This window comes from Anopheles stephensi, chromosome 3, assembly GCF_013141755.1.
Source record: "Anopheles stephensi strain Indian chromosome 3, UCI_ANSTEP_V1.0, whole genome shotgun sequence".
Lineage (NCBI taxonomy): Eukaryota > Metazoa > Arthropoda > Insecta > Diptera > Culicidae > Anopheles > Anopheles stephensi.
In genome coordinates this window covers 23,363,162-23,390,789 of record NC_050203.1, presented here as the reverse complement: position 1 = coordinate 23,390,789, position 27,628 = coordinate 23,363,162, and the positions used below count along the sequence as shown (strand labels likewise).

General features: G+C 44.4%; 1 protein-coding gene across 4 annotated transcripts in view; it reads right to left on the bottom strand.

Moving 5' to 3' along the window:
* Nucleotides 1-27,628, bottom strand: part of LOC118511319 — a 263,012-nt gene that overhangs the window by 227,066 nt on the left and 8,318 nt on the right. For 3 of the 4 annotated variants that reach the window (XM_036054232.1, XM_036054235.1, XM_036054234.1), the window contains one exon: nucleotides 3,562-4,362. In XM_036054232.1, coding sequence (XP_035910125.1) covers nucleotides 3,562-4,362 — 801 coding nt within the window. Of the gene's footprint in view, nucleotides 1-3,561; nucleotides 4,363-15,230; nucleotides 15,264-27,628 lie in introns of those variants that run through there. The other variant, XM_036054236.1, reaches the window with a different exon arrangement.

Here is a 27,628-nt window from a genome sequence, read left to right as displayed (position 1 = left end):
AAAGCGAATGGAATTATATCAAGAAAGATGTTCAAGTCCTAGGCCAAGCGACCTCTTATATGTCATTCCTGTCATTTCTGGTTTACTAGACTTATTAATACTGCATAGTTGGATAGTCAGTTTTCAGTATGGGAGAACGTCCCAGATGGGATTTGAATCCGGTCCTGTCGTGTGAAAATCGGCGCCGCTGTCGCATCAACCACCGGGCTGCCCTTCATAATATAAAAACCTCTGTCTTAAAGATAAACAAAAGACAATACGGAATCGAACCAATAATAATAAATGAATAAATAAATAAATAAATAAAAATTAAATAAATATCGATGCAAAATACAGCAATTTAAAACATAAAATATTCGATCAAAGCAGATGAAATAAAATGTGTGAAAAATTATGCTTTACAATAAATAAATAGCTACAGAATGCCACAAGAAAGAATTTACAAAACAAGAAGAAGAAACAAAAAAAACACATGAAGAAGAACAAAAAAGAAAATAAAAAGCAATCATAGAAAAGCGTCAAAATATCGGTTCTTCTTCTTCTTCCCTGGCACTATAACATCGAGAGGTCTCGGCCTGCCATTTCTGGCTTTCTGTGGCTTAAATTTACCCGAAGTAAAGTAGTCAGCCCTACGAACGGGCGGTCTGAATGGGATTTGAACCCCGATCCTGCCGTGTGAAGACCGGCGCCGTTAACGTCTCGCCCACCGGACCGCCCCAAATATCGGTCATTGTGCAAAAATGTTCATCAAAATGAAGTCTTTCTTTGGTGAAGCTCACCTACAAAAAAAAATGTAAATACCTTTGTGCCAAGCTATAAGTTTTACGTTTTCCACGAAACATGAAATTAGACCACTGAAATAGCTTTTTTTTTAACAATCAGCCGCACTATCTACATCAGCAATTAACGCATTAAATTTCTAACTTAGGATAACAATAATCATTGCACACCTAAAATAATCATTAAACACCAAAAAATTTTGTCAAAATTATAGCTTTTAAAAGCCCACTGCAACATATCCATAACCCGACCCACTCACAACTGCGCACCCTAAACACCAGCCACCGGCCGACAACTCAAAACACAATTACGAGCTTTAAAAAACTTAAAACCGCGCTTTATGGTGAAAATGGTAATGAATGCAATTTGCATCCTCGCTTCTTTGTTTCTTGGCCGTTGCCTGGCGTCTTCGTCCATCGTCCAAAGCAAAACACCCTTCCCTGCTGCTACCCAAAAATTATCCGGTACTTGTGTTTTTATCGAATTTATTGGTTAATTTCACCGCTTCATCTGCCCATCGCCTTTTTTAATTTTCTCTTGATCCCTTACCTTACCCTGCTGGTGGTGTGTGGTTCAGTGTTTCTGCAGTGCGTCTGCTCCGTGTATGTACAAACCCCAAACCCACTCACCTACTTTCCCTTTCTCGATGTACTCCTCAGTGCCCCAGACCTACTGACAGGCCGTTGCGCGTCTTCCGATAAAGAAAAGCCAATCGTTGTTGTGGTGGCATAATTTATTTATTTTCATTTTTCATCACAAAGGCACAAGGCGGCTGGTGCTAGCCGGGGAGATATAAGTCAATGTCAACTGCAATGGCGATGTGATAAACGTAGCATAATTGCATATGTACGACCGCGGTGCGTCATCTATTGATTGCCAGCCGGGATGTGCAACGATCGCGTGCAGCACAGACCTCATTGCAGCATAAGTTCATCGTCGAGGTTGAGCGCAAACATTATTACACCATCCCGGTGTCTTTACTCCACAAATCCACAGTGATTGTTTTGGTGCGTAATTTATCGACCAACAACCCTTTCGTTACGACAGGCACACTGACGGAGCTTCCAGTAAACATCGGGTGGTAGAGCATTGATTGAATTTTCTCCCCGTCTACCGCATTCGCCACGGGACAGTGTAAACGAGGGAGCTGCGTATCGGGCTAGCCGCAGTCGCATAGCACGCCAGTTTTCACTTTCAATTCACAGCCAAGTGACACTTGGCCGATAGATCGGCGCGATGCAGCTGGTGAAAATTATGCGTTCCCCAAACATAAACCAACCAACCGCACGCCAATGGGCGCCAATCACTCGACCGATCGGCAATGATCGATACGACCGAGGCACATAAAATTCCTAACCCGAACCATCGTGCGCTCTCTCTCTCTCTCCATCATCTCGGGAAACCTTTACTGCCAATACCGATGCTAATCTTCTCCCAATCTCCTCGCATCCCAATGTCCACACCCGGGCGCCATCGTACCCGGTGATTTTCAACCGTACCGCTGACGGTACGGCCCCCACCAGGCCACCCGATCGTCCATCACTCTCGGATGTGACGGACGCGGCGGCCACGCAGCAGCACGCAGATTTTTCAGGACTTTCGATTTCGATCGATACCGTCGGATCGAAGGGAGCCGTCATCGATGCGCAAAACGCTAAACGAACCAGCGTGCGCACACGCTGCTGCTGATTGGATTGGCGGCGATCCCTTTCAATTTTTTTATGCTTCCCAAAGATACTACAGAGCAGCGAGACGAGCGGGTGCGCGTGGTTGGGTGCCCTCAGCCTGGGAACGGATTCTCCCGGGTTTACCTTCGGTTTCCGACCAGCTTCCCGGATCGATTGGACCGGCGGCGCCATTTCGACTAACAAATCATATATGGTAATAATGATTTGAATTGCGTTTTGTGTTGCACCTTCCAGGTCTACGAGCTCTTCAGGAATTCGTCTCTTCCGCGGACAGTGAGACCCTTTGGCCGGGGCAATACATATGCGGTGCGGCATGCTGTGATTTTGCTCGCACTCTCTCATCCCTTACGGGCTTGTTGCTTCTGCTGCGGGGGCAGCATCGGTTAGAAAGTTGCAAAACGCTCCAAAACGTAAGGAAGAGCCAAACTTGGAAAGCTCTGCGTTCCCGACGTCCCGACCTGCGCCGTGCAATCAATGTCTTCGTCGCTCGGATCGCCGCCGTTCGATTTCTCGAGGGCAATCGCTGCGCTGGAACGTCTCACTACCGCCACCACGAATTGGCAACCGGGTTCAGCTATTCCCGCATCCCCGTATATTTGATAATAAGAACATATCGACTACAATGTACGACAAGCACCGGGGTGCTTGCACGGTTTTCACACACTTAATCACCCGAGGGGGGCCAATCGATACAAACACAAACACACACACACGTTCGCGGAAGATAAATTCGCGAAAGCTTCAACCGGTGGGGAGAGGAACGCATCATCGATTGGGATGCTGGGAAACGGTACGGCGTCCCATTATTTATCGGACGACTTTCCGTGATGATGTTGTTAACCTCTTCAACCCCGAAAAGCTGAGCCCACCGTGCGGTGCGAGTTCGTCCGAACAGTCTGCCCAATTCGCTAACGAAGTTGTCGAAGTGCGCGCCACGGTTGCCGGTCAAAAATAGTGACGTGATTAGCGGCGGGAGTTATGGATCGGAACGATGTCCTTAAGGCTTTCATGAGGGGAGATATTCGCGCAAAGCTTAAGGAATCTAAAATGATATCCGAATAGTCTCAACAATTACTATTAATATATCACTTACCTTCGTATCAATGGCGGTATCGTCTGGAGTTCCTTGAACACTGGAGGAGCTCTCGGTTGAATGTTGGAACTGATCGTCCATCGCAGAAGTGGCTCCAATTTTCGCTACACTACTGCTCGAGGTATTTGTGACCGTTGTCGTTACAGTTGCGATTGGTACTTCGGCACCAATCACCAGAACCTCATCCAGTTTCCGCTCATCCTCCATCTTACTCTCCCGAGCCAATCGTGACTCCTCCAACTCGGACTTCAACCGTGCTGAAGCGAGTGAGGAATAAGGCTCACGGTTATCTTCCGGCCGCAGCTCCATCAGCTGATTATCCAAGTACCAACAGGACGTACTGCTGTTCGGTTGGGACTCGTCACCCTGCGCATGATACACTACCACATCATGATGGCGATCCTCGGTAGAGTTCGAGGCTGGACAGCCGGGAGTAACACCACTGCCAGCCGCATGTCCCACCACACCACTTATCAACACATCCTTACAACGCTTCAGGTAACTCTTCATTTTGGAACGACTTTTGCGCACTTCACCACGGTTCAGGGTTGTGCCAGGTGCAGCATCACTGGCTAAATCTTCCGTCCCGGCCACCACCAGCACCTCATCCAAACCGGATGATCTTGACCGAGGTTCACGGGAGCTGCCGAACGAATCCAGATCGTAGTCTACTTGTGACGAGCGCTCCGTCAGCGCGGTGGTTGATATGGCGGAAATGTTTGCGGATAGGTTCACCGTTTCGTCGTGCACTTTCCACGCTTGATCGTCGAAGGATTTCGTGCGCCGGGTTGTTGGAGAAATCTGGCGAACAGAAGAAAAAAATATTGAATTAGTCTAATTCCGTAAAGTCTTCCAGGGATCTCTATGTAATTGAACTCTAGAATGGATATCGGATGTCTGCATATTGCACTTAATTAATAATGATCACGTCGCGTCAAGACTGGCAGCTCTGTCTAGAACGATGTATGCTAATGAATCAATTAATACCCTATCGTGATTGCTCACGCAGACGCGCCCAACACGCCGAACACCGGAAACAGTACACGCATCCAACACTCACGACCATTAAACCATTCCCATTTCAGTACACCATCCGAAATACCCCAAACATGGTCCTAAAACCAGAAGAAAAAATTGGAAAACAACACCAAAACTCGTCCCCAAAACTGACACCCGGAACGTGCCGAACAGAGTGGTTTAACTCCCCAGGCGCCTTTTGCACTCGTTCCGGGGTAGGGTTTTCGGTGCCAACTGTGGCACACAATAAAGCTCCAAATCTTCGAACCCCGCCAACATGAAACGCTCCCGAAAGCAAAAAAACTCACCTTCAATTCTCCCGGGAGTGGTCACGGCGTTTAAAGTGGCGAAAATTTCGGAAATCGAAAGTAACCACTGAAGCCGCTCTGGTGGAGATTCTTAACCAACCTCAGTTCTCCAAAAATGGTTACTCCCCGGACCAACTTGTTTAATTGAATACCACAAGAACTCCTGATTGCTTCGAGCAGTGCCAGCGTGCTCACCACGGAAGAGACCATAACTTTGCCTCGCGTGGACATGAAAGTGACGGAAAAATGGCCCCCGTCGAAACCCGTGTCCTCCACAAACACACACACACTCGCCAAACTCGATCACCTCGAACAAATGGTCGTATATTTCGGTGCGCGCGCGCGTTTTCCTTCGATTTGTTCGTGATCAATTTCAAAAGTGAAACTAAAGAATTGAAAATCGTGCCCGCACCGTGTTGTGTTGACAAAATCGGGAGCAATTATCAGTGTCCACCGGGACTCCAACGGGGGTTAAAGCCATCACCGCTGTGTAGCTGTGAACAGAAACAGCTGTTTTACACCTCATTGCGCCCAGCTAGCGGAAATAGAAACCGGCAATACGGGTGTGGTGGTCGATTCTTCGATTCGAGCGGAAGTAGAGTCACCCGTAAAGGCACGAGCACCGAAAGCCCATTCAAAACCCAACCCCTTGAAAAGGGTGTATTGATTTAATTTAATTTAATTATTATTCAAACAGTAATAAAATAAACAAATCGTTCATTGCTTTTGCCATCACGATTTGTCGCCATTCGATGCCGCGTGCCTGGTGAGAAGGTCTTGGTTTATCCAATTTAGACGATCTTGGGCACACAGTTTCAGCACGAGCTGGCCGAATGCAGCCTGGTGGCGATGTGGGGTGCGAATGACTGTACAGCGTGATGCCTTGGTACGGAGTCAAGCATGGAAGGGTGCGTCTGGTAAGACGTTCTGAGCTCGATCGTGAAGCGTTCTGTTGACGGCAGGGCCGTGGGATGAGTGACACAAGCTCTCGCTAATTGAGGTACCGCCGATCGTGAACGCTTGATGCTTATGTCAATGCCAAAGGATGCACTTAATGATCCCACCTTCTGCCCGCTAAAGAATAGAGCAATATTTCAGGCGAAACCGTGTCCGAATGGAGAACCCGTTAGGAAATTAGTTTTGAGATCTGGTGCGGAAAATACGTGTTGATCTCTGAAACGTGACCGCAGACGGGAGAGTGTTGTGCACTTGAGCTTTAACAATGTATTCGATGTTGAGACTCTTTTAATTTAAGAAAAGAACTGAAAAACAGATAACTGGTTAGGTGAGACAATCTCCCATGGAGCTTCAAGATAGTCAACCGTGTTAAACACATAAATAAATCAATTGATCTAATTATACAAACATTAAGAAAATTGCAGCTCGTTTTGCGGAATGCGGAATACTCCTGGTTGCCCAAGACACCGTACAGCGTACCTTTACACCTTTCTCGGGTGCTACTTACGGCAGAACCTTACGGGCCGCGTGTAAGTTATGACAAATTCAAAGTGTCGCCCAGTCGGGGGTGTCCTGTCCGTTCGTACGGCGCGCTAAAGGCACCCGAGAGTTATCACCCGGGAGAAAAGCTCATAAAACTGGACATCGCAAAACTGGCCCGCCGATTACGACACATGGACTCGCACAGGAAAGCGCTGGCGCGAAAAACAACAACAGCATGTGCTAAAACAGTGTAACACGCATAAGAAAACAGCCACCAAAACACATGTGCCGGTGGTGCAGTAGCGCACCAGGGCCACTATGCCGTGCTGCAAGCGGGTAATTTGTGGGGATTTTATTTCATTCCATCGTCCCGGTGTTTGCTGCATGGATTTTACAGGAAAATAAGAAGGCCATCAGGTTCAGGCACCATGGTGGACGGTGTAACAGGGAAAAAAAGGAACCGGGATGGGTTTCGCTACGATGGTAGCCAGATGCAGATAGGGCAACGGTTGCGCTATTCCGAGTAATCATTAGTCAATGCGGAAAACAAATGATGCTTAATCATGGAATGTCCTGAGCAGCATGTATGCAGCGGCCCCAACGAATTACGATTGCAAGTATTGTATTACGGTTGCGAAGCTGGTGCGAACTTATATAATTTCTTGATGGCCACAGTATCAATTAAAATGGAACAACATTATGCTGCCTGTACACTACCGGTCGATTAAATATTTCCTCTGCGTTGTACCGGTTCAGAAATTAATCAATAAGGCTAACGAACTTCTAATGAGAATTCTTTCGTCAACTGACCTAATAGCAAACCCTTCTAGGAGTGTCACGCCTTCTTGAAACAAGATTCATTCATTACCATCGAGTGAAGAACAGAATCGTGACAAAATCAATTTTCTCCTCTTTGTAGTTCTTTTCATCCAGAGCTTCCCTCCTGACCACGTCAATACATCGAACAGAAACTGTATGGAACATAGCACACAGAGCACACAGCATTGCAGGAAGCCATAAATTTGCTCCCGTAAACCAGTTTCCTGTGGTCGGTTGAAAATGAAAATGATCCAAAAATGGACCCAACACACACACACACACACACTCGAAAGCGCTGTTCTCACTTGTCCAGCAATTAACAGCACAATCTTGTATGACATAAAGAGAAACTAATTAATTACTAATCGCACTCGATAAATATTGCCAGAACGATGACACAACCAACGATCGACCGACCAACCACGGTACCGCATGAACCGGTATCCAGATGATGGTGAGCGGATAAAGTAATCCCAGTCCTACGCGATTGGTTCTCACCGGACTCGATTGCAATCTAGCCATTACTATGTGTCGTACAGGATCGCTCGGGGAAGATATCGGTGGACATGCTGGGGGGGGAACAAGTATGTAACAGCGGATCTTTGCAGAAGTATAGCAGAACAGAATGCCCACAGGGAACCGGTTTTGAGGCGCGCATTGGTAGTCGAAAGTTATGAACCTTATTAAGATGTTTGCTTCAAGTTAATAGTGTACAAGAAATATAAGGTTTGCTATCTATTTTTTGGTAGAAATCCTCTGAGGCTGTCTTGATAAATATATTTTCTCTTCGTTCCTTGGCACTAACAACCTCGAAAGGTCTCGGTCTGCCATTTCTGGCTTTTCTGTGACTTGATTTTACCCGTAACAAAGTAGTCAGTCCTTCGTACGGGGAGCCGATCTGGATAGGATTTGAACCCCGGTTCTGCCGTGTCGCCTCGGCCACCCTTAAAAATATATTTTCTAGCAACTTTATAATAAACAAATCAAATGCTTTACGGGATGAGCATCCATCGTCATAATTAAGTAAAAAACATATTCATCAAACTAGAGCCTCCTCCATAACAGCTGATACTCTGTGACTTCCATACTTTCCCACATCCTTATCCCTGCCTATAAAACCTACAAATTACCCAATCTGTAACGATTTGTGTCTCTGACTTATTGACAATGAATCTGATTAGACAGTACCTAGCACACACACGCACATTCTCGCCAAATCTAATGCATGCACGCGTTTCCTTTCCCGGCAAACACGCGGCGCAAGTTCCTTGATGTTTCCAAATTTGGGCGTACCGCACAAACCGATCGATCGGTTCTCGAACTTCTATGGGCGATCTCCGAGCACGGCCCGGCACGTCCAGCCCTCGGACGGCGAGAGCAAAAACCCACCTGGACGTTCCCGAAAGGAAGTCATTTATTTGAATAGCCGCTCTAATCTCTCACAATAATATGACAGTAATCATAATAAGCCATCGGCGGTGGCCAAGTCAGTACATCGGTGGCGGTGGCATTCCGCCACGAATCGATGCGCCTATCCCGGAAGATTTTTCGCACTGGTGCTGGTGGTCGGTTGGTTTACATCGATCAGAATCGGTGGATCGCATTACAGCCGAAAGGGAGGAAAGTAATTTAATTTCTTTTCGCATACACTTTTTTTTGTCTTCTCTTTCGCTTCAGACCTGATGCTGAGCTAAGAGTGCTCTTAAAGCGTTAGGACACTCTGCAGCGCAAAAAAAAAGTACACCATACACCAAATTCCACTTCTTTCTACCGTAACTTTGCAAAACACATCCACCAAGCAGGGTCTTCAGAGGGGGCAAAGTGTGTGTGTATGTGTGTGCAGACAAAGAGCAAAAAGCCGCAGGTTGCTAACCCCAGTAATGATCCGTTCGCTATGCTTGCCGCGCATCCGCGCCCCGAACAGAGGGCCACTGGCAACGGGCTCGATCGTCATAAAGCCAGCGTGCTGTGGGTAAGACCAAATCGCGATAAAAAAGTAGCGTTCCACAATTCCGCTAAACGTTTAGCAGCGTATCGGCGATGGCCGTTCGTCGGCAAAGTCGTGAAGCACATTAGACTGATCGGAAGTATGCTTCGAACATATGCTCCGGTGAAGAAGCGGTGGGAGCCTACCAAAACGGACAACAGCAACAGCAAAAAATCGACCAAATCGACGTGAACGATCGAGAACGGTTGTGAGGGTGGATGGAATCGAAATTTTTAGACACACCACCCCTGGCGACATCCAGGCAGACTGAGGTCTTTGTACTTCATGTCCATGGTTTTTGTTTCACTCCGGAGTGCCGGAGGTCTTGAAGAAAGTGAAACCAAACTAAATATGTTTGCCATTCATTCATATCCATATTTTTCCGCACTGCTTCAAACAACGACCATAAGTGCTTCGATCTTGGAGGGGGAAAAACCCCCCTCCAAGACCGGAGATTGGGAACCATTGGTGGCACAAGGTGGTACGGGGCCCGACCCGATGATGTCAGACCGACCTGGCAAACTGGCATGGTTTCCTTTGGTTGAGAGGGTTTCCCGCTTTCGGAGGTTAAACGGTGATCCGCTGGCTTCATACACGCGCATAATGCCAACGATGCCATCATTATCCGGGAGTCAGTCTTCCCGCTGTTGACCGCAGAGGTTAAAGCCCATTTTTCGCTTTTACCTCCCAATCAGCATAAGCAGAAAGCGAACCCCGAACCGTACGACCCAAAAAACAAAACAGGATGCCAAGTACTGGTGGTTGGATCTGGTTGCTTCTTGGCCTCTAATGCCTCTTACCACCTAACCAAGCTTTCTTGGACGAGCTGTGACCAGGGTTAGAGATGTGTGAGGATAAGCGATGAGTATCAAAAATCTTAATAGAAACGAACCACCCCGCGACGAATCGGTGGGTTAATCTCTGGGGATGAACTTTATGTTTTTTTAATTAATTTTCTCTCGTACGGATGGGCTGGATAAGATGAAGAAGCCTTGCACTTGGCTTATCCTACATTAGCGCATTAAGAGTTTGGCTTGGTTGGTTGCGTTCATGTACAGAAGTGAGAGAGTACTTACATTTAATATTGTACGTTGTACAACAATAATCCCGTTGGTGGTTATACCCGATAGGTTTCTCTTTCATTCTTCCATTAAGTGTATAAATTAGTTTTCCACCAAACCACTCTCATTGTATAACCACATCAAAATGAACTAAAATAGCTTATCGCATACGGCTATCTAGCGTGGCAATTCTACTCCATCATATTTCCCTTTTGGCCACTCTAGCCAATACGAAATCGTGCACGAACATGTCCACCCTAGCGCTGGTGAACCATCAACAGACTTTCCTTACCCGGAATCCCGGGCAAAATGATCCCAAAAAAAAACCCTCCATTCCAAAGCTCTTCACGCTCTTCCACAGCTCTAACCACAGCACAAGGGTTCGAAATTCACTCACGAAATTTTCATAAACTTTTATATCCTTCCTTAATCGAGCGGTGGTGAGGCGCTCTCGCTCCACACGCCAGTGCACGCTGTATACGGAGGCTTGGCGATCACATACCTGGCGTGTGTTGTACAAGCCCTGCCAGTCGGTACAAATAGGCGAAAACTCTCATCGCTTTAAAACTGCCAATAACTACTCGAATTAACATATGTTAATGGGCCCTGTACGATGTTGTACCAGTGTTTTGTTCGTTGTTCGTTCGCGTGGCTTCCTGTCTTGTGCGATGCTGATCGCGAGTCATCAAAAGCGTATGATGATGCTTCACTGTCGATGACTTAAGAGACGGTATCATAGACCACCAACGATGATGTGGCATAAAGTGGTGGGCGATACTTGGTGGATGTTGTTCAGACATAATCGGACGACTTTGTACGGGTATCTTGCTAGCGAGTGATTTTGTAATCTAGTTTATGAGTTACGTTTTTGATGCATTTGTATCATTGAATTTGGTATCAATTGAAGCGTTGATGATTCATTTCATAAATTTGAGTTCAATCAGAAAATAGGCAATCAACTTTGACCAAGGATTGGTTACGTTTGCTTGAGAAACAGCCGGATTATCTGATCTGAATGGTGAAAAACTGAAGCTTTCAGAGTGCAACACTTCATCTTAAACTGCGACTCAAAATCATTCTGAAAAACAAGACTTGATATCTCGGTGCGTCTTCCTTAGATGAACCAATCCAACCTCTGGTTCCATTTCTAATGGTGATTCAAACGATTCACGATGATACAGTAGCTTTTCGACCATATCTAACCAGCTAGAATTTATTCCAGAAGTAGCCTGTGATGTTCCCCGGTTCACGGATGGGACCTTACTTCACTGGGACTTCGTTGAGCGAAAGAAGAATTAGTGATATTCGCTCGCCAAAACCATAGTCGCGCAATGTGTGCCAGTTGGTGAACAGTCCTATAATGATAATAACTGAGTTCCAGTTCTGCATCAGCTTAGCTCGAGTTCTATATCAACCCAATTCAAAACAATTACTTTTGTCTAAAACTTAAATGATGTTATTCCTATTCAATTTCCTGTACGTTCGATTCCACCAGTAAACTTTTCAAGGAGATTATATAAAACTTTATACAAAACGATCCGATACTTCTGCAACATTCGTACTTCCAGATAAATCCGACCTCTTTTTAATACCATCAAGCGTATTAGCAGTGCGCAAAATAATTAAACATAGAACCAGGTCATGAAAACAATACTCCGTTTAATTACAAACCTACACCTAGAGCCTGTCCATTCATAATCCCATTTTCAGCACTTCTCTACGCTAAAAGTGTTATTAGAAGCACCCATAAATCAAAAGTTCATCCTTTTATGATGAAGCACGTTAAATGAAACTCCCCTCCTCTCCACCTTGTTTTCCATCCACGCCGGGATGATTTATTTCGCTACACAAACGCACATCCCGCTGGGCTGTGCGAGTGGCCAACCGAAAGCAAACCCCACTGAAAGCTACCACCCAAAACTGCAGCCATATTTAAACTGTCGACACAGTGATATAGTGAAACGGTTTTCCCGGTGCATTCACCTCGCACCGTGAACCAGCAGTTTCTGTGTAAATGTGCACACGGGACACCTCGCCCTTACTAGCGAGTTCTAGGCTCGCGTCGCCTCGCTCTTCCCAGCTCACAATGTCATCGGGTCCAGCATTTTCCGGTGACCAACCTTATGCCGAGGCAAAGGCAAAACAGCCAAGCGACATAATAGAATTAAGCCCGCAAACTTTGGACTCTCGGAGCGTTGCCAGGCCCCCTTCTGGGTCAAGCCGGTGCATGTTGCGGTAGGTTAAGTCCGTGGGACGTTGGAAAGATTAAAATTGTCCCCGGACTCCCTCTCATCCCACTCTTCCCGAGTTCCAGACAGGTTGACTCCGGGGTGCATCGATTTTTGCCGCATGGAAGGCTCGCGGACTTGCCCACCGCTAGACGTGCAATACTGTGCACCGGTTTCCGATGCATTCCAGTGCAAAAACGAGGAAGACGATGACGGTTCTGTGTGCTGGACGATTGCAATCGTCGACAGACAGTTAAATTACTTTTCGGTTCCACCGTGAACGCCTAACGGCCCACGCGACGAGGTTGCTGACTTTGCCCGTTTACCTGGCTAACAGGTAGAACAGCGGTTGTCGGTGACATTGCCTGTGGGGTGTGCCCGGATAGTTTATGCACCGGATGCGAAGCAACAGACTTCCATTTCCGGTTAGAATGAAATGGTTTGGATGAATGGGATAAATTCAGGCTCACAGTGTATGTTTGGATTTTTTTGTACAATTTTCTACCCTTGCAGGGAATGCATAAATTCGATTTTGAGTACAGATTTACATCGATTTTCCTTATATGTTACAAGGCTACATGATTTTTTCCACCATTAGGACCAGTGGACATAGTTTCCATAAAAAAAATCCAACTTTAACCTTCCGATTATCATTGTCGCAATAGCGCACGGTACAATGGGAAATCCCTCAACGACATGCAATCGTCATTAAAGTCCAGGAATTTCAAGGACTCTTTTTCATTCTGTTTCAATTCACTTTATACACATCATGCAACATCAGAGGCCACAGGCGTGCAGCTATTGCCCGGTGTAATTGTTTCCCTTTTTTTATGCGTCATTATACTGTTTCATTTTTTGTTAGCAGTTTCCAATAGCGGAGATTGTTTCATAAGTTGCATTCAATAAGTGCCGATGAGTCATTCGCCTATTATGAAGAACAAAATGATAATAAATAATAAACGAACTGATCAGACACCGAAGCAAAATCGAGGACAAGACAGCAGTCCAACAGTCGTCCCTTTTTCAATACAAATACATATTTTAGCGAACTAATCTTGATGATGGTTTTTAATCAAACCCTCTATCGTTCGAGCGGTATGCCGAAAACCGGCCGATACGACACACAAACTCACGGAGCCCACCGATCCCGAAAATAGAACCTCACTGAGCTGTCTCGGAGCAATCCCGCCACAGCTCGCCCAAGGATAAGAGCCGTTGGAAAACAAACGAGCAGAAGCCATTTTAATACAATATTCAACAATGCTACACCTTGTTTTACCACCCCGAGCCGTTTTGTATTCCTGTCGCGAAAAGCCTCCCCACGGGTGGGTGGAGTTTGGTAGGAGCAGAAACAAGAAGCCGGAAAAAACACAACGTGAAAAATGGTTCACGTGTGTAGGAACGATTTGCCAGCCTCGCTTGGGGAGGGAAACGCTGGAGCATGGGATAGGGAGGGACGGAAAAGAGAGTGGCAAGTGGAAAGCTTTAAAAACTTGCTGGTTTATTTCTACGGAACTTTTCCTCTGTCATGAACTAACTGCTAACGGTTGTGCAATCAGCATCCTTAAAAGAGACTGTGTTAATGCCCTCGCACACACACCCACAGCTGTTTTGTTGACGTTTAATGAGGTTAATTCTTCTTTAAAAACTTTTCTTTTTGAGTGACTTTTATACTAAAATTTTTCTTTACATTTTAACTTTGTAAGGAGTTGGGAAACTATTTTTACAACTTATTTAATGCTTACAAATAAAAAATAAAATCATCAAAGCAAGTTTCTGCTTACGCTAGCACTAACACACCTTCGCTAAACACCGCCCAGGTTTAATATTATGTTTTGATTTTCCTCCACGTCACTATCAACACAAGTTAAAACACCGTGCACCAGCATATGTAGAATCTTTTCAACGATTAACACAAACTCTTAGAAAGGCTGCCGTATTCTTTTAAGCACTAGTTAACATTTTTCATTCAGCTATCTTTTTACTATTTTTCTACATGAAACCACCGCTAATGTGACGCACTATGGTACCAACATCAACATACACACACCTATCTTCCACCTCGGATGTACTGGAATGTACCGCCGACCAAATCCAGTCTGCCACTACACTACAAGGTTTCGTTTGTTTCTCGTTTTTCCTCGGCAACTGATTAAGGGTTTAGGAAAAGCCACTCCAAAAAAAACACTGGAAGACGCTATCGTCGCACGACCCACTGTCATCCGCTTGGTTCGCAATCAAATTCGCGATCCTTACACTGGGTCCTTTCGCCTCCCGTGGGAGGGGAGGGGGGGTCGTTGTGAGGCAAACAACCTGAAGGGGAACTTGTAATAAACTAGCACATTCACCAACACAGTGGAAGCGAGGCCCTATTAACCGCGCTACCGACGTCACGCAAAATACGCAATAAATTGAAATTATTCCATCCACCGCCCACCAGACCACTGGTAAGGTGTGTCACGAATTTCTTCCACAAAGCACATCCTTCTGCTTCTTGCTTTTTCACAGGGACATTGTGTGTACGAGGTACGAGGTTTTGTTTTTGTGTACAAAACTTCAAGATAAATTTTCTTCTACTAAATCTTTTGTTCACATTCACTATAACTTAAGGCTTTGCGAGGTCCTTTTGCACTTCCTTTTTAACAAGCAAACAACGATTGTTTTCCGTGCGTGTCAGTTAGGTGAGGCTTATCAAAACACTTTACAAGCTGTTCGTACTCAGGACGGGGGACAAAATACGGAACGGTAAGACGGGAACATGAAACTCAAGACATGAGTTTCTTTGGAGTTTTTTTTCCTATAAAATAACCTTTTTTTGCGATAACATTTAGAGGTCGATCAAGATTCTCGCTCTCTTTGGCCAACACTCTCTCCCCACGCGATGACACTTGTTTGACACAACAAATTTGAACAGTAAAACTTGGCAAAAAGTATTTTAAAACACCGTATGGCAGCACTTTCTTTAGAAAAGGGAATAATTTTTCCTTAACTAAAAGAAAACCTTTTTTCCGGACGTTTGTTAGGTAACTGCACTGTGGAAAGAAATACCGGTGATTCAGCTTTGTGTTTGCTTTCAGAAGGCTTTCCAACGAACGTCCGGGTTTTTCCTGTACCGTATCACCACCGATGGAAAACAAGAGTGACAGTTACACACGGAGCTTTCGACCGAGAGCTTTCAATAGTTGCGCAGGCGCCCGGGAACGCGTTGGGTATGGGTAAAAAGAAGAGCAAACCCAATGTCAAGCAGCGAATACTGGCAGGAAAATCCTGCATTTAAGTGTGTTAATTACAGCAACTCGCAGGTAAAATCCTTGCTGACGAGAAAATGGACTGGGTGGTTATCATTAGAACGTCCACTCACGACAAACAAAGTAAGATTTCATTAGCTAACCTCACTTGATTATTAGCTTGCGGGGTTGTTGTGTCATTTTACCCGGAGCTTTTCGCGACATGGAAATTCAACCGCGGGAAAAAAAACCCCAAACCATTTGAAGGTTAGTGTTACAGGCCGCCATCCATCCGCAACACACGAAAACACCCAACCCATAGCGACGGTTGTCATTTCGGTGTAATTTGGTTCTATATTTGCTCGATAACAGTCCAAATTTTCTTCCACCTTCCCTGGCGGGCGGGTTGGGAAGTGAACAACAGCCATTAATGTGTTTGTTGGTGCCAGGCTGACGGTTGCGAAATTATCGGCATGGGGGTTTGTGCCTTTTGGTGGTTTTGCTTGTAAAACTTTCAGCCTAGAAAATGATTTATTCGTTTACACTAGTGAGTCAATAAAAAGACTTGAAGTTGAGGAGAGTTGTTGGTAAAAAAGGGTTTGTTTTCCTACTTTAAAAATAGTGTTTAACGTAAAGAACTCGAGTTTATCTCGCATCAACTTTAAACTCAAACATGAAGTTCAGCAAAAACTGCACGGAAACCATTCTCCAAAGGTCGAACGATCGCCGATGCCCTGTTTAAAATTCACCGCACGCTCCAATCATAATGTGTAAAAGCGAAATCCAATGTCATCAGCTGACTGTCCGACAGCCGTCTGTGACGCGGTCACTGTACATGACCTGGCTGGCACATGACATGAATTATTGTTTTCCTTTGACAAAAGCGCCCTACTGTAACCATCCATCCCATCAAACGCAGCACTAAGCCGCGCTTCCATTTTCCCTCTTTACTAGCAGCAGAAAGTACAACCTATCGCACATTCAAAGGGGGTACAGAAGAAGGTGACCAACGGTTCTGGATTGGTTGCATGCGAGAGAAAAAAAACCATGGTACGCATTCGGAAGCGCCTTTCGGAACCGCACAGCTGACAACCGCGAGATTTCTAATTCTGACAATTGACTGACACGCCTAGCGTGATGGCGTATACGATGGGTGAGCGTTTATGGTATGACTTAAAGATTGTACCTTTATTCGCCAGTCAAGAGAGCGTGAGACGAGTGGATGGCAGTTTTAGATTTCTTTCTTAGTGATCATTTAAGTGGAGTTTACTTGGAGAGCTATTGAACTTTAAGAAATTAAAGTTTTAATACCTGTGCACTCTCAAAGCACACCATTTAATATTGAACCATTTCAATAATTCCTCACTACATCTAAGATCTCTTTCCCGCTTCGAAACGATCGTTCAGATTTTTTCACTTTCAATTCTATTCTCACGACTCCTGGTGCACACCGTGGGCAAAGAAGAAAATCGAAAACGCCACCCCGTTCCGAACGGGTTTTGCGAAAACTTCATTTTCAATGCACGTCATAACCCTCTTTATGGCTTCAAAATGATAACGAACCCCGGCCGCAAGAGCTATGCTAGAGATCGACGACGATGCGCTCCGTGGTTCGTGTCTGGCAACAATGGCAACCATTCATGCGCCCGATTCCATATTCCAGCTCATGCATTTGACCACCGATGTGTGCAGTTTAAAAAGGGCACTTGAAAAAGGGAAATCTCCGCTAACCGAAGGGTGAAAAAGCGAAGATAGAACTTTTGCCTTACGCTAGCATAGGTGGGCTATAGGTTGTTTTCTCCAACAAAACCTCCCCGTTGCTTCTCGGTGGCATTGGGCAAGATCACATCAGCAATTGCGGCTTATGAAAATGAATCACGTATGCCGGCAGGGTGGCATCGGTTGGCTTGGATCAGGCTGGGTTCGGTGACCACGATTTTTCACCGAAAGGAAAACACACATGCAATTCAAGGGTATTTTCAGAACTACTGCTGTATGGATATGGATGATGTATTTGACGACCACAAATGGTTGTATAAAAAAAAATAAATCTTATTCTAATTATCTATGCATTAAACCGCTCTAAATTGTATACAAATAATAAATAACAAAACCTATAAGAGACATAAATTGTCATGTCAAGAATTTCTATAAACAATCCAATTCTAGTCGAATTTTACTAAAAATAATTTGGAGGATTTTTTAAACAACATGACTTCATCAATACATTGGGCAACTTTATAATTGTACAATATTGAAGTAGAATTTAATAGTATTAATAGAAGCAATCAAAACGAAAAACTAATCTTAGTACAAAGTTAGATTTTTTCTTCTTCGTGGCTTAACCCACTGCTAGGTCATGCCTACCATGTAATGGCTTACTAGACTTATTGATACCACAGTGTTGGAGAATCAGTCCTCACTGTGATGGAATGATCCATATAGGCTTCGATACCCTAGCATGCCGTGCGAAAGCTGGCACAGCTATGGCCTCTACCACTTAAGTTTGAATACTATCTTGATTATCGTTATTCCCAATAGGATATTGAAGAGTTCCTTGATAACAAGAGAGCTCAATAGGGTCTAGAAGATTGTATTTATTACTTTGTCTATTACTTTGTCTATTTTAATTTTCTGATGATTTTTGTATTAAATCGACTGTCATTGCTATTTTACAAGAAAAAAATCCCTATCCAATTTGTTGTTTGAAGGACTTCAAGAACTAAAACCATTTAAAGTTAAGATATTTAAAAATAACACAAGTATGACTACCTTTTTCAAAGTTTGGAAGTTGATATCTGGTGACTTTTAGAACAAGAAGAATTCACCACTAGTTACGTAGATCAAATTTGGTTGATCCTGACATGTTTCAGATTTTTAAGCTATAACCATTGTACTCTGCACCAACATCTTGCCACTTCAACATTTTGTAGAAGAATTTTAGTTATTATTCAATCAAATTATTGAATCCACTTCTTCACCTACCCGTAGAACATACGCACACACTTTACTTTCTATAAACAGTCACCATTTCACTAGAAACTACTACTGTGCACATCCATCCCAACAGTAGCATATGTGCACTACACCAATAAGCAAACCAACCCGCTTCTAATGAAAGTCTCGCACGAAAAAAGGCAAACATTGTCCGTCCGCTAGCATCACGACGGGCGAGCACATTTCAGTAGAGGATAAAAATAATCACACCCGAACGGCAACGCGACACCGTATCGACAGACATCCAAGCATATCGATTGGGAAGGGGGACAGGGACCCGCACACACTCCCACCCCCCGGACACTCTTCATCCCTCTGATGCATTTCGCGGCCAAAGGTTTCGCGCATAAATCTAGGCCATCTAATGATGAATGAACCGACGCTGAGCGCTTAGCGGTATGTGTTGGGTCGAACGATCCTTCGCAACAAAAACCCCAACTCTACTGCTCACCTCATTGTCTCTCGTCGGGCAACATCGGGAGTGGAACACCGAGAAGGGGGATCGGCTTGGTTCGGTTTGTTTGTTTGCTTGCCTGCACCCGTACCTGTACTGTCCCAATGGCAAAAGGTGGCAATCGTACCGTGCGCTGCCGCAAAAATGCATTAACGATACGCAGTGAGTTATGGCCAGTTCCGGCGACCCAGCACAACTGCCACAGTCGGTGGGAGCAATGGCTCCCACCAGGACCCACTTACCACACGAGAGACTCCCGAGGAAGTCCACAATCGCAAATGAACATGTGTAAGATAGAGCGCTACGGATAGTGCTGCCGAATGTCTGTGAAATTAAACTCTCCCAGCGTTCAGGAAAAATCTCGGACGGACCAACCTCGGAAAAAAAGGGAAAACACTTTTTAACAGTCCAATCTTTCGCCACCGTTTCGAACTCTATCTCGCGCGCACAGTTGAGCGATAATAAATGATCGGAGTTCATCGGCCGGACTTGCCCGCCTGATCATGGCAGCTCGGTGAATTACCGTCGATAGGCTCTAAAGCTCCTACTGCTTTCGCTCACCACAGTAGAAAGGGACATCCTCCTGGTGGCGCGCGATCCGGATCACCGCGAAAATGCACCCTTTTTTGCCACCCTGTTGTGCTCGATGACATGGGGTGCATGGGGCGAAAATGCATCGTGGTTTTACAGACCCAAGCGGGTCTGTGCGATGGCTCCCTCCTGCGGAAAGCGATAGTTTGTTCTACATTTTAATGACCCTTCGATAAAGGATGGCAGCGGCACGGGAACGTGGCCGGAACGCTACTATACCAGGATAACCTTCAAACCTACTTTTACGCACACGAATCCATTAGGATCTGTCAAATGGGGTTGCACGATCATAAAGTTCGTTTGCAACCGGATGCCGGATCCAGGAGTACCTGGAGCTTTTGCAGGTGGTTTGCCAATGGTTAGCAACCGTTGACAGGGAGATCGTACAAGTTATGAACCGAATGAAGTAAGGGATTTCCTTTCTCCGGTCGCAAATGCCTATTGATATATTATGTTATATTTTATGTAGAGTGGCTTTTTATGGAAAAACTAATACAAAACATTAAAAAGGAGCTATGAAAAGGAGTTACTACACTTTTATATATTAAAATTGTGAAATTGTGATTTCAAATGACAATGCAATATTTTATAACGTAGTTTATTCTGAAGTTTCTTTTTCTAATACCATCAAAATAGTAATGACAATACCTCTTTTTTACATAACTTAATATATAAAATTTTACCTCAACATTACAAGAACTACTCAACAAGATATGTCGAGTAGTTAGCTGAGACCTTATTCACGCCTGCTAAAAGGATAGATTTTCAAGTATTTTAAGTTGTATCAGGACCTTGACGATAAGTTGGTACTCAGGCTTGACTACCAAATAGCTAGACTAAGGATTCCGGAAAAAATTTAGCCTCTGATGAGTTCAGCTTAGAGTCTCTCCAATCGACCAAGAGCTCAATCGTAATTATGGACGCCATTAAAAGGACAAATAATTGTTGGGTGGATCACAAGGACACATAGTCTGCGAAATGTAAACAAAAGTGAAAAATCGGCTTATTTTTCCATGCATTCGATACCTTAACATCAGCTACTATAATGGCGATATTTGGCCCTCAATTTGGGATATCCTTTTTCTTCTTCTTGATCTAGCTGATGTCTTGATGTCTACCAGTTCTGGTGTACTAGGCTAGTGGATACCGCGCAGTTAAATCCATTAGTTAAGTCTTCACACTATGGGGGGACGTTCCGGATGGGATTTGAACCCTGATGTGAAAAGGCCACGCCGATGTCGAATCTGGCTCTGGACTGCTCTCGATTAGGGATAACTTCTGCAATAAATCAACGTGTGTTGACTTTTTGGTAATTATTATTGGTAATTATTATTTTATTATTTAAATCGTTCAAGAACTGACCACTAAACTCTTAGCAATCGCTAACTACAGCAACAAACCCTTCCAACTTTCTTATGATGAACACATTGTAGAAAACCCCATCGATTACACCTTTACCAATTATGGGAAAACAATTCACAAAAGAAAGAAAAAGTCACAATACATTCGATATTTGCAAGACAAAGCGAACAATAAACATTCATCACTTGACACACACACATATAATTGGATAGTATCCGCACAATATCCGCAATTGCGCAGCCACCTAATCAAGCTCACCATTCTAACCCATCTGCTTTCACTTTTCACCGACCGCGAGCAGCTAGAAGCTATTGTCCCCCGTTTGCAGGGTAAAAATTTGCATTTTTGTAGCGGTATCGGCGTTTCTGCATTCTGCTACCTACTTGCCCGCCAACAATGAAGAACGGCTGCACCTAACAACGGCAATTCGTTAAGATCTGTCATATTGTCAAACGAAGATACACACGCACGCACGAGAATGCTTCCAGTGGACGGTGTTTGTCCGCGGACGGTCTGTCAGCGAACGCCAAAGTGCCTGTCAGCAGTTTGCCACCGTGTGCCAGGACAAATGTACAGCGATCGGTGGCGCGTAACAGGCCTGACATCTCATGTCCGCCAGTCGATGCTCGTTAGCATGTGTAAATGCCGTACGGCTGTGCGTCGAAGATGTGCCAAACGGCCCGTCACACACGCGCGAAACCATTCCCCATCGGTAAATATGATGTTTGCATTTGACTCCGGACTTACCCGGAGACACCCGGATTGACACAGTTACCCGTTCGTACCTTGCATTCTTTCCCTTCACACACCATGAGAAGACCGTCAGAAGATGGCGATCATCTGGATCGTATGTCGAGCACCTTTGACTGCAAGAAGCGATCATCTTTGCCGAGCTGGAACACGCTCGACATCGGTTCAAAACGAGTGAAAAAGTGGGTGCCGGATGGTGGTATAGAACTGTTGCAGAATAGTAGATGCATAAACCCGATGTCAACCACCCATAATGCGGCGCGAAAAGGGCGATCACCGTGGAGAAAAACCAGGAAACTGCTCCTCCTCGGCCGTATGGTGATGAAAAATGAAAACAAAACAGTTTCCCGCGCTTCGCTCCTTATTTTTCGTCGTCGTCGTGATCGTGATCGATCGTTACCCCGGGCGGCTGGAAAAGTTTGAGAAACGCGGTTACGCGATCCACTTTTGTTTTTCGTTGCCCCCTTTTTTTTGCACTAGGCCACCCCAATCGATCCTGGGTCGATTTTTGTTTTCGGATTCGAAATGGCATAATTTATTGACTTCGGCACACTCCGCCCCTTCCAGTACGCCCCTTACCTTCCCAGTTACCCCACCATGACGAACGTGTGCGGGCGTGCGGGAAGATCAAATTGATTCCCGAACCATTTGAGGGTCTGGCTTGCCAATTATAAGCCGGCGCTTGCTCGCTTAAGGTGCCCTTTCCGTCAACAATGTTGCATTCAAATGCAAGGCGACGACGTGCAGATAATTGTTGAATTGAGTGGACGCCAGCAGCAACTCATAATGCATGCAGAGTCGTGAAGCAGCACGTTAAGGAGGCTGCGAATTATTGGTGGAATTGTAAGCATACCATTTAGAACTATGTTTACGGTGGCCTTGAAATTAATCGCTTAATCTAATTCGGCTGACATGTTTTCTGGCTTCCTAGGGTTCTCAGCAGCAGGCAAACCAGAACAAAAAGCCTTTATTTTGATGGAATATGAATGATATAATAATGTAGTGGACTTCTTTAGTATTTGCTATGTAAAACCACAAATAGTTTTTGTTTTCGAGGACTTTCAAATGGCTAATCCTGAACATTGGGAAAATTCTGAAGCATTTTCCACCGATTTTCTCTTTCCCATCACTAGCGTCCTCTGTAGAGAAAGGTGGAGCAAAAGCATTCTTTTCGCCGGTAGACTCATTTTATAGCTGCCACCTTATTCGCTGACGTATTAATTAATACTTTACTAGGCAAATTAGAACTTTGGAGAACAAATTATTCTAAACTTTACTCAGTTTTCTTTCGTTTTAAGTTCTCTTATGCTTAGCCTTACATCAACGTGACTTGTGCCCCACCATACTCTATGCTTGAAACATAGGAGAAAGCTCTTTTCCGTGGAGCTTTAAGCTTAAAGATGCGCACCTATAGCTGTCTCGTTCCTCTTCTCCCATTTCTCTTTTGCTCAGTGCAGGGGTTTCAATGCATGACTGCTTTCTTTGAGCTTTGCAAGACTGAACAGCAAAGTGAAAAACAAGCTACAAGTCTTACATAAAAGTTCATAAGTAAATATATAAAAAAATAAGATAATTCTGTCTGTAAATTCTAGAGCAAGGATACTATAAATAGGCTTAAATTTATAATAGTAAGTTTGTAAAAGAGGTCCCAATGTAAGACAGTCCTTAACAGAACAGAACAGAACTTAAAAGAATAAAATAATATTTCAACTCACTTTGACAACTTTTTTTGTCTTTTGAAAAATTTCTCCAAAACCTAACAAACAACGAATACCTGCTCCACCATGCAATATTTTTTGAAAAATTTATTAAAATTTTTTGGCTCCCTGCATGGCATTTTTACGGGCAAGCCACCTTTTCGGAATAAAGATTTTTAGTATTTTTGATGTCGCATGAATTTATTCAAACTTTTTTTTTCACTTTAGGCCTTTTTTAATAACTTTACAAAAGTTTCTACTGTAGAAGCAACACCCACAAGTATTGCAAGAATTAGAAAAGCAATGCGAAAAGTTGTCAAAATCGGAAATACTTTGTTTTACATGGGTACAGAAAATTGAAACCTCTTATGTAAAAATAAGACAACACAATTTTCAGATAGTTAAAATGTTAATGAATGTTGGAGAAATATAGCAAAATTAATTCCACAGTGAAAGTCGGCTCCTCGAGAGCACTCCTCTAAAAAAAAGTCATTGTTTATTTCTTTCATTTCTTCTTTCTTGGTCGAACATCCTCTTAGGTTGTGCCTGCCATTTTTGGCTTACTAGACTTATTGTTACAGCGTAGTTGAATAGTCAGTCCGCACTATGAGGAAACGGCTCAGATAAGACTTGACCCCTGTCCTGCCGTGTGAAGACCGACGCCGCGACGCCCCAATATTAAGGACTGCATTCCTGAAAACATGCTTAAAACCTTTTTCTATTTCGTTAATAAATTAAATCAATGTTTACGTGACGTATCTTGAACGGTTTCCTTCAGTTAATATTTGTTCTTTCCTATTGCTTTCCACATAGTAAAACAATCCGGTTACTATTTGCTCCCAATCCAATCATCCTTTGCTTTTTCTGCATTACGCATTCAAATTTAAAAGCCCCATTTCAAACGGTTTTTTTCCTCGAAAGTGAAAACTTTATCGCAAAACTTTTCTCTTACGCTTCCTTTCACTAAACACGCGATCGATCGCTCGTTCGCCGCCTATCGCTCTATTATTGCATCGTTAAGAAGCTCATCGCCGGTGTTGTTTGTGCCGCTTTTTGTTGCGTGATTTACGGACACATGAGTGTGCGCACCCTGCACATCGAGAACATGCAGCTCGGGATGCAGTACACACACACCAGACACCCACCAAAAGTACCGATGTTGGCACGATAATTAACAATAACTGTAGCAGTAAATCAGCGTAACGACTCGCCCATTCCCTTTCGTTTCGGGCAAGGGTGTGAACGAGCTGTTTTAGTGCCTAGGTTCGGAACTAGGAGATGTTTGGCTAGAAAAAAAAACACAGCACCGCCGGCCTATGCCGCCGGTGATGACTGATCGGAACAGCGCTTAATTAGGTTCAAGAACGGGGCAGCCACATGTTAGCACATTACGATTCGGACCGGGTGCCGCAGCGGCAGCTAATGCTCATTGCCCTGTCACCGATTGCCAACCGAGTTGCCCTATTGCCCTTGCGAATCGTTTCGCAAAAAAAACCCTGTTCACCCAGCGCTGCTCCAGTTTAACTACTTGCATATCGTGTGCTAGATGATCTGCATCTATCTAACAGCAAACGGCAGCATGACTCACAGAACGCTTTCGGTTCCCATTCCCTTCTTTTAGGGATTAGGGAGGTTACGATTGGACCGCCGTATTCGGTGAGTCGTATTTGATCTAACCAGGAAAGGGACATTCCCTTTTTGAGTTCAAACCGCACAAACAAAAAAAAACCGCAAAACTGGTCCCATTCAACCGAACCCAGCACGCTAGCAGGAGCCTCGCCAAGATCGGAAACTAATTGCATACTATTGCCAAATAGACAGTAGCACCCTTCGCCAGGTACCGTTTTCCTTAGGTGCAACAGATTCTGAAAGAACACGCCATTAGAGCTGCATCACATGCACGCGGAGCAGATGTAATGAGTCCACAGCAAATCTTCCTTAATGATGGCTGGTGATCGTTGAGAAATTGTTGGATTGCTACACTCAGCTCACAGAATGATTCATAGCATCACTTTATTGTGGCACCAAAAAAAAAATTAAGCTCGGGTAAGATTTATAGCATTTAATACGTTTTATTTCGCCATTATGGGCGTCATCAGCATAAACCTATCGTGATGACAGTTCCATCTTCAAACTGACGACAAGGTCAGTTTAACGAGACACAACATAACTCACCGTTAATAAATACATTCATTGTCTTTTTGAAGCAAAAACAAACAACAGTGTGCGGTACTCTTCGAGACTTCCCAATGACTTCGTTTTCGGCTTGGTTCGTAACGTTAAACCCGCTCATTAAATTTTATAGCTTTAAATTTGGGAAAATGACCAGCTTTCTTCACACCCCACACACCCTAAGCGATAAACAAACAATCCGCTGCTGCACGACAATTGACAATTGTACGGGTCAAAACTGTCGCAAATAAAGTAAACAACTGTCGAAACACTCCAGACTAGTGCAAAGATAACTGTAGCGTAATCTGGAGGTAAAATGGAGGCCACCTCTACGCCACCTGCATTGGCACGAGGTAAAGGCATTAATCAACACCCGGGCTTGGGTTGGCTTAATCCAGCGCAAAGAAAATATGCACCACGCCAATGAGGCACATTCTTCTCCTTCATGATGATACAATTGGTGTACGGTGGGTACGTTATGTTGTAACTTTAATCCCTTAAATGAACCTGTAAGAAGCTCGTAATCACCGTTATATGGTACAGCTGATGATGAAAACGTTTAGCTTACAATTGCACCATTGCAATTTACATCAGCAAAATAATGCCGTTTGAATCGAATATTGAAATTCCGTAGCTCAATATCGGTAAATGTACGCCCAAGTAATCTACTTATTTATCAAGCATCAATTTTGAATCAATTTATCTCTGTTAGCAACATTTTCACACTTCACAATTTGCCACAAAGCAAGTGCAGTGGATAAGTGAAAATGATTGATTTTCAAACTTTTTGGGTTACCGACACACACAGTACTTTCACCGGTTCCCAAAGCGTTTTCGCTCTTGTGGCAGCAGACAACGAACCGTTTGATCGTATGCGAAGGTGCTATGTTAATTCATAATTAACACCAATCCCTACATCACCAAAACAACGTCGTATCGTGGTGATAAAATTGCCCCAAATTGAACCCTTTCATTGTGCGAGGTCCGTATGCATCATTGCGCGGGTCAGTCGCAGCAGATAATTCCTTCGAACACATTGGCTAAGGGTTGCTGTTTTGCAATAAACACGATCATCATATAACATACATTTATGAGTTGCTTTTTCGGAGGTTGCCCCGCGTTTAACTTGCTGTTGATTGTTTCGATTGAGGCACGATACAGTAAAGAAAGAACATGGGAGGGAAATGAACCGTTTTCTAGCACCAACCCATCTCATGCCTCCAATCGGCTGCCGACCGTTTATGTTCATTATCTTAATGAATATGTTCGCGATTGATTTATGGGTACCTCCCTAAACTTTGCATTTAGTACGCTTCACGTGTCCAATGACCATAAATGTGCCACACTTGGAACGGTTTTCCACCAAGCGTGGACGACACGGGGGGGGGGGGGGGGAGTCTAACAACAAAAAAACCCTCGCTAAAATAGGACTAAACCATTAGATGGCTGGTGAGCTCCGGCAGCCCAACAGTGATCGGTGGAACGGTAGAACGACAGACCATAAATATATGTATGGTACCCCGTTCTAAGAACTTCTGGATGCCATTATAACTTCATAGTCTACGGTTACGAAATGTGCTCCACTGGGAACGCACCTATACACAACAAGCTGACCCAATACACCCTCACAGCTAAATTGCCTCCTTCCTTCCCGATGTGTCTCCGTGTGCCGAATAAGTCACATCCAGCATGGGAATATTCTACCGTTTCTCGGCGATTAAACCCTTTAACCTTCGGCCGGATAACTCCCGACCACACCGTGAAGGAAGTAACAGTACGGTACGGCATCCTGTTTTGTGATGGACAGCCATTGGAAGTGGTTCGCTCTCACCTACATCTTGCTACCCGACACACCGGCCAACGATGTATTTTCGCACAAACATATTTCTTTCACCGAAAGGCTCCCGAGTTGTTGAGCTTGATGGATGGAGAACAAGCGAAAATGGACGGGTTGCGC